The sequence below is a fragment of the Diuraphis noxia genome, unplaced genomic scaffold (assembly GCF_037042655.1).
Source record: "Diuraphis noxia isolate RWA-SAM2 unplaced genomic scaffold, SU_Dnox_SAM2 contig0004, whole genome shotgun sequence".
NCBI lineage: Eukaryota > Metazoa > Arthropoda > Insecta > Hemiptera > Aphididae > Diuraphis > Diuraphis noxia.
In genome coordinates this window covers 28,755,160-28,774,549 of record NW_028301714.1, presented here as the reverse complement: position 1 = coordinate 28,774,549, position 19,390 = coordinate 28,755,160, and the positions used below count along the sequence as shown (strand labels likewise).

The 19,390-nt window shown below is 28.5% G+C and overlaps 1 protein-coding gene and 1 pseudogene across 4 annotated transcripts in view; both read left to right on the top strand.

Moving 5' to 3' along the window:
* LOC107173168 (uncharacterized) overlaps nucleotides 1-19,390 on the top strand; it is a 186,136-nt gene that overhangs the window by 160,157 nt on the left and 6,589 nt on the right. For 3 of the 4 annotated variants that reach the window (XM_089227487.1, XM_089227485.1, XM_089227486.1), the window contains exons 5-14: nucleotides 9,729-9,920; nucleotides 10,155-10,427; nucleotides 10,892-11,028; nucleotides 13,100-13,260; nucleotides 13,371-13,512; nucleotides 16,034-16,244; nucleotides 16,641-16,808; nucleotides 18,161-18,490; nucleotides 18,709-18,794; nucleotides 19,055-19,150. In XM_089227487.1, the coding sequence (XP_089083613.1) occupies nucleotides 9,729-9,920; nucleotides 10,155-10,427; nucleotides 10,892-11,028; nucleotides 13,100-13,260; nucleotides 13,371-13,512; nucleotides 16,034-16,244; nucleotides 16,641-16,808; nucleotides 18,161-18,490; nucleotides 18,709-18,794; nucleotides 19,055-19,150 (1,796 nt within the window). The remainder of the gene's footprint in view (nucleotides 1-9,728; nucleotides 9,921-10,154; nucleotides 10,428-10,891; nucleotides 11,029-13,099; nucleotides 13,261-13,370; nucleotides 13,513-16,033; nucleotides 16,245-16,640; nucleotides 16,809-18,160; nucleotides 18,491-18,708; nucleotides 18,795-19,054; nucleotides 19,151-19,390) is intronic. The other variant, XM_089227488.1, reaches the window with a different exon arrangement.
* LOC149055925 (uncharacterized) lies at nucleotides 13,624-16,027 on the top strand (annotated as a pseudogene).

Here is a 19,390-nt window from a genome sequence, read left to right as displayed (position 1 = left end):
TAATATGTATGATACACATGAGTAAACTAAGCAACTCTCCTACAAAAGAAACATTTTGTAACGAACTGTGATTCTTTTTAGATTTTGTGTGGTTCTTTTTACGTCTGTACTTACAATATAAATAGAAAAAAAATAGAAAACTTTGAGGACGATCTCTGATAGAATATTCGAAATTGAATATTGCGTTTGCATGATTACAAATAAAACATTACAAACAATTTCAATTGAAAAAATGTCAATTCGATTTTAAAGAAAAATATTCAAAAAACAATAATAATTACTTTTCTAGGTTTCGATGAATATCAAAATTAATAGTTATTTCTTTATAATCTTCATTTGTATAAATTCTTCACGCAACCATTATATTATATTATTCGAAAAATTACGCTACGTGTTACTAAATATATTCATTAATAACAATCAAAAGACTTGATAAAACATTTAAGGAGACGATTTAAGTTAATAATCCATTTGTCATTAGGTAGTACTAACCAAACCTAACGTAAAATATTATTAACTAACGAGATAATAATGTCATTATTTAAAAGAATGGAAAAATGATGAAGTGCCAATTTCTTATTAAATAATACATCAAAGTCTAAAGCAAAGCTTTTCTTATTGTTATATTTCTTGGATGCGAAATTATATTTTCCAATAATCGTCTCTTTTTGTAGATTTATTCATTTTTTTTATGCAAACATGTCAATTAATTTATAATCCAGCGACACGGTAGTGTCGCGAGCTAAGTAAAAAAAAAAGGAAGGCGAAGCACTCGACCGTGTATATATACAGAAACCTAAACATTCCCATTTAATACGTGTTAATATTTTGGTATTCTTTATTAAAGGCTGTAGGTCTAATAAATGAACCAAATAGTTAGAATGAGATATCAATCGATCGAGAAAATCATAGGCTACGTGCTTTTATAATTTTAAATAGAATCGGTTGAATAGTATTTTAGTTATGATCAAAAAACTGTGGATATTTAAGTGATCATTTTATATTACTTTAGCCGCCGGCTGCCGTATTAAACGCGTCATGTTGACGGGACGAGTGAGAGGATTCTTGCGACGGCGGCGTGTGTCTCCCACTACTATTGCTTCCCCCCACCGCTAGACACATACAACATACTAACACGCGAACATGGTCCACAATCGCTTATCAGTTATCGGTATCGGTGCATTCTGTTTTCGTAATTTGAAATTTCGTTCTTTCGTCTCGCGTCCTGCGTACGAGCTTGTTGTCGGCGTTATTGTCTCGTGTCCATAATATTATTATTCAATGCACGTGGTATCACCAAACCTAATCGTATCGACTATCTATCATTTTCCATTGAGCATTTTATTGTTAAATAATATATAGTCGTTATAATAATAATTATTATTATAACAGTCTTTATTATAATTTATAATACTTTATTGTGACTGTCTTCATATTTGTGTCGAATTGTGTCTACATTAAAAATGGTAACTTAACTCCAAAAGGCGCGAGATATGAGGAAAAAAAATATCAGGAGTCTACTCAATCTAAAATCGTAGTTGAAAGTTATAATAGTACTACTATTAAACAGTGCAGTATTAACACGGTACATGAAGTACCACTAAAAAGAAAGAATCCAAAATCCAAACAGTTATTTCCATTTTATTAAATATTGAAAAATGTACCAATAGATCAATTGGTAAATTAAAAATGCCTCTGGTTCAAGGTAGGTGTACTGCAGATAGAGTATTAAAATGGGTGCTGAAGTATAGGAAACAAAATGTACTTTTGTACAGAACGATATGTTTAAACATCTTAAAAAAATTATAAATAAGACATTACATCATAATAATGGAAAAAAAAATAAAAAATATCTTGACCCTAATAAAAACTAATGATATCTCAACAAAAACACTACGTCAACTCCGTGTAAAAAAACGCTAAGTAAAAAAAAAAAAATATATAAATGCAATAAAATGTGTGATATAAGGTGGAATCTAAGTAAATAGTTTAATGAATAAAATGTATGTATAAATAATTAATTCAAATTTAATAAAAATTGGTTATTTATATTAATTTATAATATGAATTATTTTAACTCAAATTGATCCAATTTTGGTTTACTTGGCCGGAAGATTCAGTCTAAAAAATGTATAGCCAAGTACTAATAGTTTATGTAATAAATAATGAAAGCACCATTACAATAAATAAATTGTTTCCGGCTAAGTAAACCAAAATTGGATCAATTTGAGTTAAAATAATTCATATTATAAATTAATATAAATAACCAATTTTTATTAAATTTGAATTAATTATTTATACATACATTTTATTCATTAAACTATTTACTTAGATTCCACCTTATATCACACATTTTATTGCATTTATATATTTTTTTTTTTTTACTTAGCGTTTTTTTACACGGAGTTGACGTAGTGTTTTTGTTGAGATAAACTATACATTTTAAAATATGAAATAGCAGCAATATAAATTACAATGTTTTAATATTACAGTTTTAAACTATAATATAAAAATATGTAATTGTCAAAGCTCAAATATTCCAGTTTTTTTTTTCTTTTGTTCCCGACGCTTTTGAAAACTATTGGAAAATTTTTACTTTTGAACCCTCAAAGTATCAACTAGCTTCACTTTTTTACCAAAAAAGGTGCTACAATAAAAAAAAACCCCCATATAATTGTAAAATCATTACATTTATCGCTTCATTCAAAATCTAAAATATTTTGAAACGATAAAAACATAAAAATATATACAAATCAAATAGGTAGATGTGAATTAAAATATTCAGAATTTATAAAATCCGTATAAAAAAAAAACTGCTTATCTATATATTGGCATTAATGGCGATTATTGCTACAGTACATCTACTATTACTATACGATCTTCGCGATTTTATTCCCTAATTTGAAAGCACTATTGTATACATGTAGTATTATTTGGCACGCAATGTATTGCTTGAAAATTAAAGTATTTGGTTTTCAAACTTTTTCTGTAGGTTAGGTTAGGAATTCAACATTTTTGGCAAAAACGAGCTCTGGTGAAAACGGACGACGTATGTTATTATAATGTTATTTTGGTATAAATAGGTATCTTTTTTACTTTATTTTTTTTTTTTTAAGGCATATCTACATGGTTATTAGCTGGCGTTACGTTTTTAAACTACATTAATTGCTTACATTACATTGCTTAATTACTACTCATTATCTATATTTACAAATGTACATTTTAATCTTAAGTTCGAAATATTTAAACCAGTTGACGCAGTTCTGTTGAGTTGACGACATTCTTTTCGAAATTCTTTCGAATATACTTGACTGTAATGATTATTCCGCTCGTCAGACATGATGGAGGGTCTTCTCTGGCCATGAGATATCCGTGAATCATGCGGGAATGGCCTATTCGTAGGCGGACAAGAATTGCCTCGTCCCTTCTGGACATCTTAAATGGTTTAAATGGGTATCATATGTATTTTTTCATTATAAATCTACCTGCAATCATCTTTGAACAGGCCATCGTATTATGCTTACTGTCTCGTAATAAATTTGTGATAGGTATTAATTGGAGATGGTATTTTGCGCCACTTTCATTACTTGTAATTTGCGCCACGAATAGGTACATTTAAGTACGTATGTAATTTGCGCCACATAATATACTAATTCATTTTGGTATTTTGCGCCACTAAAGAAAACAAAAGTTATTTATATTATTATAAAATAAGTGGCACAAATTACAATTTTAATAAGGTGAACAATGGCGCAAGTTACAATTTTAGTAGGTACTCTAGGGCACAGATTACATAATTCCTTTTATTTAATTTTATTTGGCACAAATTACAAATTTAAAAAGTGGCGCAAATTACCAAAATACATTTTTAGAAGTGGCGCAAATTAAATTTTTTTTTTTTTGGTTGATTTTGGCGCTAATTACATACGTCCGTATTAATAAAAGAATAACGAATCGTTTGATCAGTTCACAAGAATGGATATTCCCAGTATATGCATTAGGCGAATAACTTACCTAAATTAAAAATTAACCAATACATTATTTTAATTTTACGAAACACAAATCCATATGTTTGTTAACATACTCAAGAACTTTTTAAAAAGCCCTTTTGTATAATTTAATAAATACATACGCTTTTAACATCATCAAAACTTTGAAATATTTTTAATGTAAATAATTGCATTATATGTTATGTTATAAACATTAAACAATAACTTAAAGTTTAACCTAGCAAAATGTATTTTATGTACCTAGAGGTAAATTAGAAACTTTCTTCGTTGATCAAACATAAGAGTTCAGTATTTAAATTTATATAAAACACTGGAACATATTACATAAAAACTGTTCATGATTTAATGCAGTTTAATTCTCCTCAATATTTGTAATGTTTATTTTATAGTTACATGTTCTATGGCTTATTATGCCCCAAACGATATAGATTTTCAGAAAGAAAATTTTAATTAATTAATAAAATATTTATGAAAAAAAAAACAGAAATATTTTAAGGATATATTTTTAACTCGACAATTATTTATGTACGTTAACAACCAGTATGTTAATAGTACTAATACTAATGTTGAGACTATTTTTTAAATGTTTAACACGTAATATTTAAATTACAATCTGTGAAAAATTATTTATCTATTGACTGCTATATTTTAAACGATTAAACATCATATTTTATTTAGCTACTACAGTATCTGCTGCACATCCACCCCCTTTCCAAGCTTATATATAATAATGTATACTCCTGTGCTAATATTCCAAACCTTACGCTCCTCCTATACATATGCTCCTGACTATATTATAGTCTGATCCAAAGTCAAACTCCAACCCTTCTATATCCTATTCTGTCATTATACTTATAGGCGTCACTAAGGGGTATCGAGAGGTATTTTTACTACCCCAGAATTTTGTTTGGGGTAGCAAGGGTATCATTTTACTACCCTCAAAAAAGTCTTATATTTTAAAAATACATTCGATGTTAATTATTCAAATGTGTACGAAAATAGACTATTTATATTTTAATTGTGATTTGTGACCATAATAATTATAATATTTTGTGACAAGTTCAATACAGATGATTATACAGTATTTACAGTGTATTCAGTGCATACACTATACGTCATACATCATACTATGTATAATCAATGCCCAATGGTCATACCAAGATGACTGCAAGATATAATTCTATAAGAATAAGAAGAAGAGGTTGACTTCCTTTATTTAAATATTAATATTAAGATGATTGTAAATAACTTGTAAACATGTTTTTCCGGCTAATGACTTTATTGTTGAAGCCTTATCATTAATAAAAAAAAAAAAAAAAAAAAAAAGAGGTTGACAGTAAACGCTTTCCGAACACGGGTAAACAAGGATCTAATTCATGTTGGTTTCGAGTTTCTATTCTATATTAGTCCGTGATCATAACTAATAACTGATAAATATTTTACACAAAGATATAGAGGTAGGTAAATTAAAATGCAGTTTATATCGACGAGTTTTGTGATGAAAACAAACGCCGACTTAATTTAAAATAATAAATATTTTAGCACTCATAAATTAAATCATTTATATAGGTATCAATGTTGTCTTAATGTATATTTGTTCTTACTAAATATTTTGATAAGTTCAGTTAAAATTTTAACTATTCCTACATATGCATTTTTATTATACAAAATAATAATTAAACATATAAAAATTATTTTTTTACTTTCTAAAAATAAACTTGACTACCCCAGAATTTGGACTCTAGTGACGCCCATGATTAAACTGGACCTCATAAAACTTACTCTGAGTTTTGCAAACCCCTTTTTAAATTCTCCACCATTTTGTACTTTTGTACACTCAGGGCCCAGCTCATACACTTTTTATCGAATCTGTATTCATATGTTATCACGTCTAACTATTAAACTTTATTGGTATATTTAAGAATATAGAATATAAATTCTTCCTAAAATTCACCTTCTCCTCCAAAATCAATTTTGGTTCTAGGTCACCTCAACGGCCCAACTAATCATACGGTTTAATTGAACATAGGCACTTGAGGCTCTAGAGAAATATAATGTTCATCGACAATCAGTAGTGTAGCTAACATTAACGAAATAAAAGAAGGTGCAACCGTCGTTTTCGATGTCACGTATCGATATGAACCTTGACTACCAAGAGCGTCCCGACGGCGTATTAGGAAACCCAGGACGCCACAGCGCGGCTCTTTAATATCGTGTTCTCATTGCTTCAATTCAAATTTCGCGTGTTTTAATATTATCAGCAATCAGCATTATCCATTATCAATAAACTATTACAATAATATTATTATTTAAATAATATAATACATGTAGGTACCTACCTACCAATTATAATACGTAATATATTATTATTTATGTACTTGTATTGTTACAAGAATATTATATTTTATTATTATTTAAATATAATACAAGTCCTAATATACCTACCTATTATAATACGTAATACGTTATTATGTAATAAAATATTAAATTAAATTAAAATACATATTATTATGACAAAAATAATGTCGCCGTTGCCCAAGTCGATGTCACGCGAGCTTTTATCGTTGTTTCGCACCTAAAAGAGCTCTATAATAATACGCGTACCTACGGTTTTTTCTCGGGTTTTTGTTATGCCTGGGCGGAGTCAAAATAATTCCATTCGATTTTATATTATGTAAGTACCTACTCAATTTAAATATTTTAGTCGTCGTCTGACGCCTTTTTCTATACATAAAAACGTTTATGTTTAAACTTTTAACTCAGGAGTCAGAAGTAATGGTACATTTCCATATATTATATAGGTACCTTTACATTCATTATACATTAGTAATAAATTATTATAATAAACTTACCAATAACCAATTCGAAAAACATTGATTTCGCGTATGGCAATAACGTCCAATGAGATTTTTTCATCTTCATGACAATTGACAACTATTTCATATAGACAGTTAACTTTTGTTAACATTTCTGTATAGTATACTTATTGAATTTCTACCTAATTTAATGCAGTATATATTATAATATTATTTAGTTTTAATTTATAATGAGTGAAATATAATATTATAATATTGAGACATTGTAATATTGTATTATTGTGGACTTTGGGTCTACAGAGTCATTAAATAACTATGCGTATAAATAATTAATTAGAACCAGCCCAATAGACAGCATCCTTTGCAACGCAGGTGTACCACCACTTCAGTTTATCCGTGACATCAATACCATTAAATATATGATCAAGATGTTAAACCTGCCAAACCATATTTCCGCCTCCAACTTCCATCATCCCTTTCCAAACTACAGATCAAGAACACCCAACACGATCTTCGAAAACTTTAACCGAATCAAGGAAAATATCAATCTGGATATAGATACAATCAACAAAATCCCCATCTCCTCGTGTGCACCTTGGACTTGGTCCCCTAATATAAATACCGAACTTCTCAAGTTCAATAAAAACTCAACTGAAAACTCAATCATTGTATCTCATTTTCACGAATTAATCGATTTATACTACTACGACGACGTGCTCATTTATACTGACGCTTCAAAAAGTTTAAACGGAACTGGCTTTGCAATAGTAGATGGTACTGAAGTCATAAAATTCCGACTTCCGTCATTCACTAGCATATATACGGCGGAATTATATACGATATACACGTCAGTAAAATATGTAGCCACTTCCCACATCTCCTCCTCCTTCATAATAAGCGATTTTTCAGTGCACTCACATCACTTCAAGAACAATACCCTCAGAACGAACTTATTCAACTCACCAAAGAATGTATCGCATCATCGAAAATCAAAATCAACTTCATGTGGGTCCCATCACACGTAGGTATCCCTGGGAACGAGAAAGCGGACACAATGGCCGATGAATCGATCACCTCACCATCTACCTCCTTCATTACCAAAAGCACCTCCAGTGACCAAATAAACGAAGCTCAAAAACGTATACTCACATCATGGCAAACCCACTGGGACGACACTCCAACCAGTAACAAACTAAGGAACATCAAAAAGACAATTACAAAATGGCCATACCCTGAAAATGCATCTAGGAGAGAACAAATAATTATCAACAGAGCTAGAATAGGCCACTCCAATATCACCCACTCCTACTTAATCACCAAGGAACCTAAACCAATGTGCGACTCATGCAACACCCACCTTACAATTGAACACATCGTTATGGATTGCCCCACATTTTCAACCGCACGTTTTATTCTCAATAATCCAAGGTCAATCGAAGAAGCTCTCAATCAACATAATTCCGTCAACATTTTTAAATTTTTCAAACAAATAGATATAGGTAGATAAAAAAACTGTAAATATTAGGATATTTTACATTATATCATAATAATAATAATATAATCTATAAAGACAATGTCAACTTTTATATTGTATAACTATCATTTTGTAATTATAGGCTAATAATCCTAGTAATATTGAAGCCTTTATGTTAATAAAAAAAAAAAAAAATTAATTAATATTCTTTAGAAAACAGATATTAAAACATTTTGTATAGAAATAAAATACAAATATAAGTTTGGAATTTTCAGTTAATATCTCAATTGATAGTTAATAAATATGCATAAGTTACCTATAAACGTTTTTTTTTTCCTGTTAGAACCGACAGTAGAGGAGGATCTGTTTTGTACAACACTACTCCTGACCTATATACGTTTTAATTTAATTTGTTTTCTAAAAATTAATAATTTTACATTCCTATATTTTCTTATCCACAGTAAATTTATTGTTACCACTACCATTTTCTTACTGTCAGTACGGGGCAGCCAAAAAAACGATAATCCTATACAATATTTAGATAAAAAAATCGCCCTTTTCACTGCTTCATCCTGTATTATTTCTGTAGTTCATATGTATATTAAATTTTTTTTTTAACATAGATTAGAACAAGTTATTTTTATTTAATTTATCAGATCTCTGTAGGACACCCTATAAAAACAAATAGTAGAATCAACGTTGATAATTAATGATCTATTAATTCTATATAAACTATAGTTAACCAAGTTTCACTTTTTTGGTAAAAAAAATTAAATATTTATAACTTGATATTTTTATTGATTTTATTATTTCATATTGATTTTTAATAGAAGTTCGAAACATTTAAATTTATAAATAACCTGAATATCAAATTTTATATATGGTAACATTTTATATTTATTTAAAAAAAAAATACATTTGTTAATTTAAAATTAATGCTGTGAGATAAAGTTTTGACTAACTATCTACTATTTTATTTTACTTCTGTCAACCACTTTAACATAAATAATAAATATACCATACATAAATATACATAAAACATAACAATAAAGTTAGATACATGGTTGCACGACTCCCCTTTCAAAAGCATAATGCTAAAAGGAAGAATTATAATTCATAAATAATTTTTACATTCTCTACTTATATGAAAAAGGTATATCAGTATATCACAAACAATTCTTTATCACTAAACAAAAAATTGAAAAATTAAAATATTTTACTCTTCTTTTACAAATTTCTTTTGAAGTCACTGCTTCCATCCAATATTTTTTTCTACACTTTTATCTAATTGATGAATTGTTTGAATAAATACAACCACATTAGTCTGTTTTGTTTTGAAATCTAACTGAGATCAACTAACTACCAACTTATATTATATTATGACATTATATTGGCAATGATAAAATTAATATGGTGTTTATAATTTAGGCTAACATGAACTCGGTCGATTCAATGGAGTCAGACGAGAATAAAAAACTAGGGCCAAAAAGTCGTCGGAGCCAGCAATTCTATTCCAAACAAGATATTGTGGAACAGTACTGCCTAAGCGATAAGCAATTACAAGTATTAAACAGGGTTAGACAGCCTCCAGCATTGTTTGGATGCATATCTAGTCACAGAGTAAGAAAATTGAGAATAGTAACTTCTATAAACACATTTTTTTTATGATTATGGAATTAGTATTAAAATATGATTCTTATTCCAAAAATTAAAACATTTTAATTTCAGTGGAATTTATTATTTATTAATTTATTTCTAATTTAATTCTATAATTTTTAAATTAATTTCTTAATTTAGTGTAACCTATTTATTTTAATAATTTGTGTATTTTTTTTACATTTATACATTTTCCAGGAATCGTCTTCTTGTGGAGCAAGGAGCTCACCAAATCTGTTGACAGCATGCGTTCGGCGACGAATACCAAGTGATGAGAACCTCCACGACCTGTACAAGCGACTGCCGACCGACTGTGCTCCATATTCACGGTGGTCTAGATACCATCACTGCCATCCTGACGCATTTCACATGCATCACTGCCACCAAACAGACTTGGCCGAACCACCGCCACCATCATGTCAACGATCGCCGGCTACCAGGCTTCACAAATGTTGGCCCCCCGAAGACGAAGTAATCACATGATAATATTATTGTTACCTTATTTGTGAGATGATACCTGATAGTGATATAGAAAACATTATGAGTCATATTGCAATATGCTTACTCGATTTTAGATATAGCCGATATAGGTATAAAGTTAAAAAATATAACGATAACATAGAATATCATAGATCCACATAGCTAATCACTGGTCATTTAATAGTAGTTTGTACCCTAAAAAAAAAAACCCACTGTATACCTTATTTCTGATTGCATTAATTCACTTCCGTTCAAAATTTGTAATGCACTACAATAATGAAAGTTTGATATCGAAAAACAACCAAAAACATCAAAGATAATAATTAGGTTAAGACTTATTACATAACCGCAAGGAAACAGTTCACAGTTTTTTATGATATGTTCACATATAGATATAAGAGTATTATTGAAATAATGGGAATCTCAGTTTTAAATAAAATATGGCATTTTTTTAGGGTTGTCAACAGAGAACGTGTCATCCAACTTGCCACGGACGGGTAGCTGGATTCGATTGCCCCGAATTCCATATATGTACGCCTCACTATTTACCTCCTCCTCCCCCTCCACCGCAATCGCAGCAATCGACTTCCAGGTAATAATGCTTACAATTTCAACAGTAAGTTAAAATTATCTAACTTTAAATCAAAAAAGTACCAACTAAATCAAAACCTATAAGGCTATAACTTTTTATAGTATTAGGAAAAGAGTCTAAGACAATCAACTCAAAAGACAACTAATCAATAAGTAAAACGTTAAAGTGTAGGTATAGTGGCTGTTCTAGTATTAATTTTATTATGAGGTTATACATATTAATTACCTAATTATACTAAATAGCATTTATAAAAATTGAAAACAGCATCATTAACTATAACTCTATATGCTGCAAGTGAAAACTTACCTTTAGGGTCGAGGGGGTAAATTGTGTTAAATTGGAGCAATCATAAAAAATGTTTAAAATATTATATGTTTAATTTGGATATATGTATTATTATATTATGCTATAATATACTCCTAATTTAAACGCACCATACTGAATACATATAGTTTGTAAAATTTAAATAAAACCTTAATAAAATATTACCATCATCATCAAGGCATTACGTCATGTCGTTTAGTTTAGTCTATAAAAATTACAAAAAAATCAGCATTTGAATAAATGCATAGTTTTAACATAAACAATGGGTTAGAAAATCACCCTGTTCAATTATTTATGCATATGGATCAGATATATATGGTAAGTAAACTAGGCACTAGGTGGCATTTTTAATATTTGCATTCATAAATTTTATTATACCATTAATATTTTAATATTGTTATATATCGCGATTAATGGATTAATCAATCATTTATAGAAAGTACCAAAAAAATATTGTATTCAAATTTTACGGGTCCATGTTTTTTATTTTTATTTGTATGGTAACGTAATTATTTTTACAACATACATTAAATTTATGATATCTTTTTCAAAATCGTAATATTTATATCTATGTTCAGAATTTGCCATAATTGTATAAATTTACTTACCTAGGTTATAACCTAATATAGTGATCACGTCGCCTACAGGTATCAGTAGCCAAGGATGATGTTTGGAAGGTGACTCTTAAGTTAATTACACAACGTAGAATTCTTCTTAATTAGATTAATTGTTTATTTATTGTGGTAAAACATATATTTATTTATAACATGAAAGCTGAATGTAAGTTAAGTATTCTGAATGATAGAATAAATTCGGTTTGACTCGAATATTTTCTAAGTTCAAAATATTGTTTATAAGAAATTTTCTAAGTCCAATGAATTAAATTAAACAACAGACTGGCGTGAAGGTGCTCTGGCTAGTCTGGTCAAGTCGCGTCTGAATACAGGCTGTTTCGGGGTCCCTTATATAGTGCTACCCTCTACTCCCCATAGTCTACTTGCTCTTGTCGCTGTTCTCACGGATGTGGTATAATCATCTAAACTGACGGAAATGCCACCCACCCACATATGAGATCAGTACACATCCCGTGCAGCTGCATGCTTGATAATACTGTATCTATTATTATGACAGTATATTCCTAATTTGGGTATCGTTTCTTGGAATTCTTATCCCATAGTCGTGTCTAACGTTCTGAGGACATGGAACGCCTATCTAAATGTTCAGTTAATCCCCCATTGTTACATAATGTTATTTGGTGTCCACGCCTAACTTTTACCTTTAGTAGTCTCTTATTATTTTAATAATCCATGGCCACTCCCTTGGAATTGTTACCCTCTCAGGTGGTGTCTACATAATTATTACCTAGTTGACCGTGAACTAAGCAATGCGGGACGCTAGTCCATAGCACTAATTATTTGACGTATAGTACAAATACTTAAGTTACCCATATTTTATGTTTTATTCATTCAGTATAAACGCCAATATTAACACAAAAATATTATAAATTCTAACACCCAACAGGCTTTAATGCAGACCCATTAAACCCATTCCACACTCTGATAATTTTTTTGTTAGGTAATTCAATATTTAAAAGTGTACAGCCTAATTGAAATTAAAAACAAACAATTATTTACATAAAATAAATGTGTATGTATGTATATTACTTTAAATACTCACCTCAATGAAAATATTTGATATTAACATTTATATACAAATGTAAGCTATATTATATTATGTATATTTTCAGAATGAGACATGTCAGTTTTGCCAGGTCACACACTGTAACTTCATTTGACAATGTTTCTTTAAAATCAGCCAACAGTAGCAAATCGTTAGAAAGATTAATTGATGGAAGAAAAACTCCAGAGCCAGTTTCTTCCGTCGAATCCCCGAAAATTATTGTATTAGGTATTTACACGCATTAACATGACAATTTAAAAAACCCAAACATTTTAGCAATTATTATTATTAATATTGATATCATTTAAATAATATTATAGTAAGTTTTCATGTTACAGAAAAGATAAAAAGAGCACAAAAAGTACAAGCTACACAAACAGACGGAGCAAGAGATACAAGTCCAGCAACGCCACATAGAATTAAATCAGTAATGAGAAAAAATTCACAGCAGAATAATGAGATACAAAAATCAATTATCAAGTAAAATACATCGCTAATATTTTTATTAATATTAATTATAATATTAATCATCGATATTTTGAACTTCTTTTTTTTTTTATTGATCTTTATAGCTTCGGCGACATGGACCATTAGCTTTATACATAATTTACATTATACTATTCTTAAAACTATATTTATTCTAATTAAATGTATTTATGACAAAAACGCATGATTTGATATTATATGGGTTGAATAAAGTTAGATTACATATACCTAGTCAAATACAAATATTATAATAATGAAATAATATATACTAAACACAATTTTACAAATTGTAATTGATAATTTTAAATTTAGCAAAGCGTATGAAAGAATAAATAAAGTGCGTTGAAGATGTATAAACAAATTATGTGATGTTAAAGTAAAGTATATACAAAAACAAATTTCGACACTGAAGTATTTTACACGGAAAATTAACACCATCACGAAGCTGTAAATGAAAATACCATAAATCGGCAAATTGTTAATACCTCATGCAAAAGGAAAACGCTAGAAGACATAAGTATACAAGACCAAAAAAATCATTTTACAAGAATTAATACATAATGAGCGTGCCAAATAAATAACCATAAATTACATAAATAGAATATGAAAAAATGTGTATGAAAAGAGACGCAAAACCGACCCGGCAAATCCAAAATCCATTACTGAAGTAAACCAATCTTTAAATGTTTTAAATATTGAAACAAAACAAAAAAAACATTTTTTGCTATTTAATAATGAAAAGGAAAATATTTTTTTCATGTTACACAAATTTAAAATTTATGACTTATAGATAGATAGATATTATTTATATGGATGGGACATTTGATTATTGTACTCGTTTTTTTTATGCAAATGTGTACTATCCATGGATTCCAAAATGGCCACAATGTTCAACTTATATTTTGCTTACTACCAAATAAACTAACATCAACCTATGTGTTTGCACATCGTTCTATTTGTCGAAAATGCAAAGATATGAATTTGATTTTTTCCCCTGAAAATGTGACTATTGATTACGAAAAAGCTTTTATAAATACAGTTACTGAAGTTTGAGTCAAACTGTTAGACCAAAAAGTAATATAATTGGTTGTAAATTTCATCTGACTAAATTTATGGTGGAAGAAAATACAATCTCTTGGTTTATCAAATGAATATAAAGAAAAAAATTCCGAAATCGGCAAATGGTTACGACACACATTTTTGGTCTTTTGTTTCTTGATGCGCAGGATGTCTCAGATTGTTTTACATATGATTTTATGAGTGATCATCCAGTTAATGAACTATTAACAAAATACTCCGACTATTTAGTAGATAATTACTTAGGAGACGATTGTACTTACTCTCCATCACTATGGGCTGCATTATCGGCAAGTTTAATTAGGACAACGAATGCGTGTGAATCATTTTACTCTGTATTCCTGTATTCAAAGATCATTTTTATAAGCGAACAGCACATATAATACCATGCATTACTGTACTTATAGAAAATATTCAAACTAACGTCTATGTTACTTTAAAGAGTATTAATGAATGCAAAACGCCAAGAAAATATATGAAAGATAAACGTAAACAAAATGAAGAATTAATTTCAATATACTAACGAGATGAAATCAGTAGATATGAATTCGTAAAACTGATATCAAACCATTATGCTTAATAAGGTTTGAATAAAGTATTTTATATATTTAATTTTATTACAAATATGTTTCAGTTTTTTACAATGTGATTACAATTTCAAGTTTCATATAAATGTAAACTAAAAATAAAATAAACCAAGCTATTGACAAATTGTTATCAAAACAATGCAAATATAACTATACAGTATTCATAATGTAACTATGTATAACTTACTGTCTTGGCAGTTTTTTTAATACTTATACATATATTATACCTAATAAGTGTTATGATAAAATTATATTTTTTACTTATTTTGTTGAACAGAACACTAATATCAAAAATTGTATTATTTAACTCTATAGTGTGCATAGTGTGTAACAATATAAAATATAATAGTTACTTAAAAAAATATATTAAATTATTAAATCTTTACACAAGGGTTCCCAAACTTTAAAATTCTATAATTTATAATTGGCGGAAAAAGGAATGACGTATTTTCTAATTTGGCGGAAAACGGAAAGGTCACTTTTGGCGGAAACCGATGACACCCAATTATGGTGTCTTATTAATCATTAGCCCTTATTGTCTGTGACCACTTCATGTTTGACATGATTTTTCTTTGTACGTCAACCACGCCCGTTTACAATAATATGAAATTATATATTCCAAATTATAAACCATACTTAACCTAATATAAAATTATAAACGTTTTGATAGAAGTGAATTAATTTTTAAGCTTATGCTTATTTCAAAATTGTATATAACAATATTTAAACCCTGATTTCATGCATATACCTACACAGAAAGTTTTCGATGTTCATATGAAGATTAGATATTATAATATTATAATATACTTATCAGTACCTAATTAAACATCCATTAATATACTATATCACAGGCCATCGGAACATTTCAGTAATGAGATACTAATTGACTTTGAGCCCAAAGACCCTCCTTATCGGAAGCAAAACAAAACGATCTTACATAAAACAGTGTCAGACGGTGAAATTTTAATCGGTGAGATGGCAAGATGCAGAAGTCGAGAGGATGTAGAGGCATCAGTGTCTGATGGTGAACAATGCTATAAAAATTTAGTGGCTGCGTCTTGCGTGAGTATAACTAAATACCTACCTACTATTTTATTTAATAAAAATAATAATTGCTTACCCAATATTTATAAGTCATTAGTTCATTACATTTATAATTGTCTTCGATAAACGTTGATAGCTATGAAATAATAAAAATTACCTATATCATTACTATTAACTAGTTATTATATATTATAGATTATATATTTAAAACACAACTATGATATTTTTGTTTAAAATCATTTCTATTTTATTTCCCTCCAACATTTTCATAAATCACCAAATTAAACACATTTACACATTATATGTATTGTAAGTACCATACATAATCAAGTATGATTAAATTAATTTAAATCAACCTATGGAAAAATAGTTTTTATTCCTTATTTTACATTGATAGCCGAAATGTATTTTTAGACTGTTGAAGGTTCTTTGGAAAATTTTCACGAAAACGAAAGCATTCTTTGTGAAGGAATTTATAAGTCTAAGAGTAGTGTTTGTTTATCTGAGTCACCAAACAAATGTAGAACAAAAACGCCATCGTCTTCAAATGAACAAGAACCAAGTGATCTATCTCAAACTACTGTAAGTAGAATTTAGTATTTACACCATAAAATAAGTGTTAATAAAAATCGAGGAACTTGCTCTCTTTGTATAGTATAGTTAACAGTTGTTGAGTATACCTCGTCGTTGGTCATTAATATGTACGTGTTATATTAGTATTCTTCTACTATTTGAACTAACTAAACACGCTTAATTCGCATCGCTCTACTCTGAACCTAAAATGACTAGTATAATACTATACTATAACAGTATAACCATATTATGATAAGTTTATTATTTTGAGATTATCAGATTACTATGGTTATTTATTAAAAGAAAACATTTTTTTTTTTAAATTTAACTAATGGTAAGTATGTTTAAAGTTTGAAGTATACACGGTTCTTTTAAATCTATATTATTAGTTAACAAACATAATACAATTATATTATACAAACTACTAACTGATCCGGAAATGTTACGTTATTACTAGATTCAGTGGTACCTATATGGTATATATAAATTTAATGAACTCGATATTGAATGTTTGACATAAATTATTGTACCTATTTCATCAAAATTACCTATAAATATTGTTTACAAATACACTATTTTATTTTTAGGTTTGTATTATTATAAGTAATATTATTATGCCAAAGGGACGTTACTGCGTCACCGTTCATAACTCGTTATGATAATATTTGATTTGATTTATATGAATAATTTTTTTGTAAGTTTTTGTCCATTTTTTCGAAAACAATATTTGTATACATAAAGATATTGTAAATAATTTGTATTGCTGTAATATTTACTATCTATGTTTTAAAAAAAATATGTAATAACAAATTAATTAAATAATAAAATTAATAAAATCTTAGTCGATCCTATCTCTACAAACAATATAAAATACTACGTAAATTCACTCGTTTTTAATAAACCTAGTGTAAACACTAAAAACCAAACAGTTGCATGCAGTAAACATAAAAATTGTGCTCATATAATAGTCTAACTTTCCATAGGTAGCCAACAAATATGTTGATTGAAAATTTCATCAAATTAAAAAAAAGTACTAGTTGCCTAAGTACGTTTGATAACATTTTTTGTTTGGTTATTTAATTGTACTATTAGTAGTTACGTATAAATTATAATAATATAACAATATAACTATCAAAAGCTTTAACGATATTAATGATTAATAAATATTAAGCAATGTGACTTTAGTAAAAATAAAATACTTAAAATGTATAAATACTAACCTACCTGATAAGTGTTTGAGTGTTGCTAGTATTTAATTAGAAAATGTCCAATAATATTTATTGTTTTCTATTAATCTAAAATAGTCGTATTAAATGTAATTCTGAATTCACTTCATAAAATACTAATATATAATTATATAGGTCTTACAGTTTGAAAGTTCATCCAAGAAAACAAAACTAAAAGAAGATAACTTGAGTGACGTAGTACAAAAAAAGATAATAAGATACACTGATCTGCCATTGAAATCTTCAGACCTCATTGAACAAGGAAATAGTCTAAACCTTTTAGGAACTAATTGCCAATCGGCAATGGAGCCGTCTGAAGTATCAACTTCTACTGAAGATTATGTAACAGCTACAGATAGTGCTTCTTACACCACTACTCCAACTCAAGGTCCGTCAGTTACAAGCAGTTCATTTGACAGTGAATCTTCTAAATACAGTTTACCTCATCCTATGTTTGATCACGATGTAAGTAAATCAAAGAATCAAAAATAAATACAAATAAAATGTTTTCAAGGGAATCCACCTCCCTTTTCCTAAAGAATTAATAATTGCATCATTTATTTATATCAAATAAAATACATGTGATATTAACTACTTTTAAATTTGTTATGACCACCCACTCCCGTCGAATTTTTTCCCTGTATATTTTTTTAGTTAAAAAAAAATATGGCTGTTATTTACAGACTACGATTGATCCAACTGACCCGATTGATGAAGAACTCGGAGACGGCGAAGACTCAAGTGATGACGAAAGCAGTACATCCGGAAGGTACCTATACAATTTTTGTTTCCATTATTTTAAAAAAGTATTGTTAATAATATTTCGATCTCTTACACGTATGACTCTAGGTTTTTTAACATTTTCTATAAATATGTCATTTTATTACTCAATCTATTGCATGCATGACAAGCACACGTTTTCTATACTTCACATAATTGATTCCATATTTGATAGTTTGATTTACTTTAAATCAATAAAAAATCAACACATAACATTTCGATAGTGAATAAAAACGATCACTATTTTAGTTACAGCGTGAAGTGCAGTATAGAGGATAATAGGAGTTGTGGTTCATCAGACGAGAATACAAGAATAAGACCGAAATCCATCTTAAAATTGGCTAAGTGAGCACATCAACGATAGGTTGTAATAAAGCAAAATTCTAGACAAGAAAATAGAGCTTATTAGGGTCCGCTCGATGCAGGTCGTTAAGCATAGAATAATTATTACCTTAGGTCGCGATTTGAGGTTAAAGAATAATATAAATTCCGGGTTTTTATATATATATATATATATATATATTATGTATTGTGCATATACAATAATATAAAAAAAAATCCCATGGAAATGCATGTGTATAACTT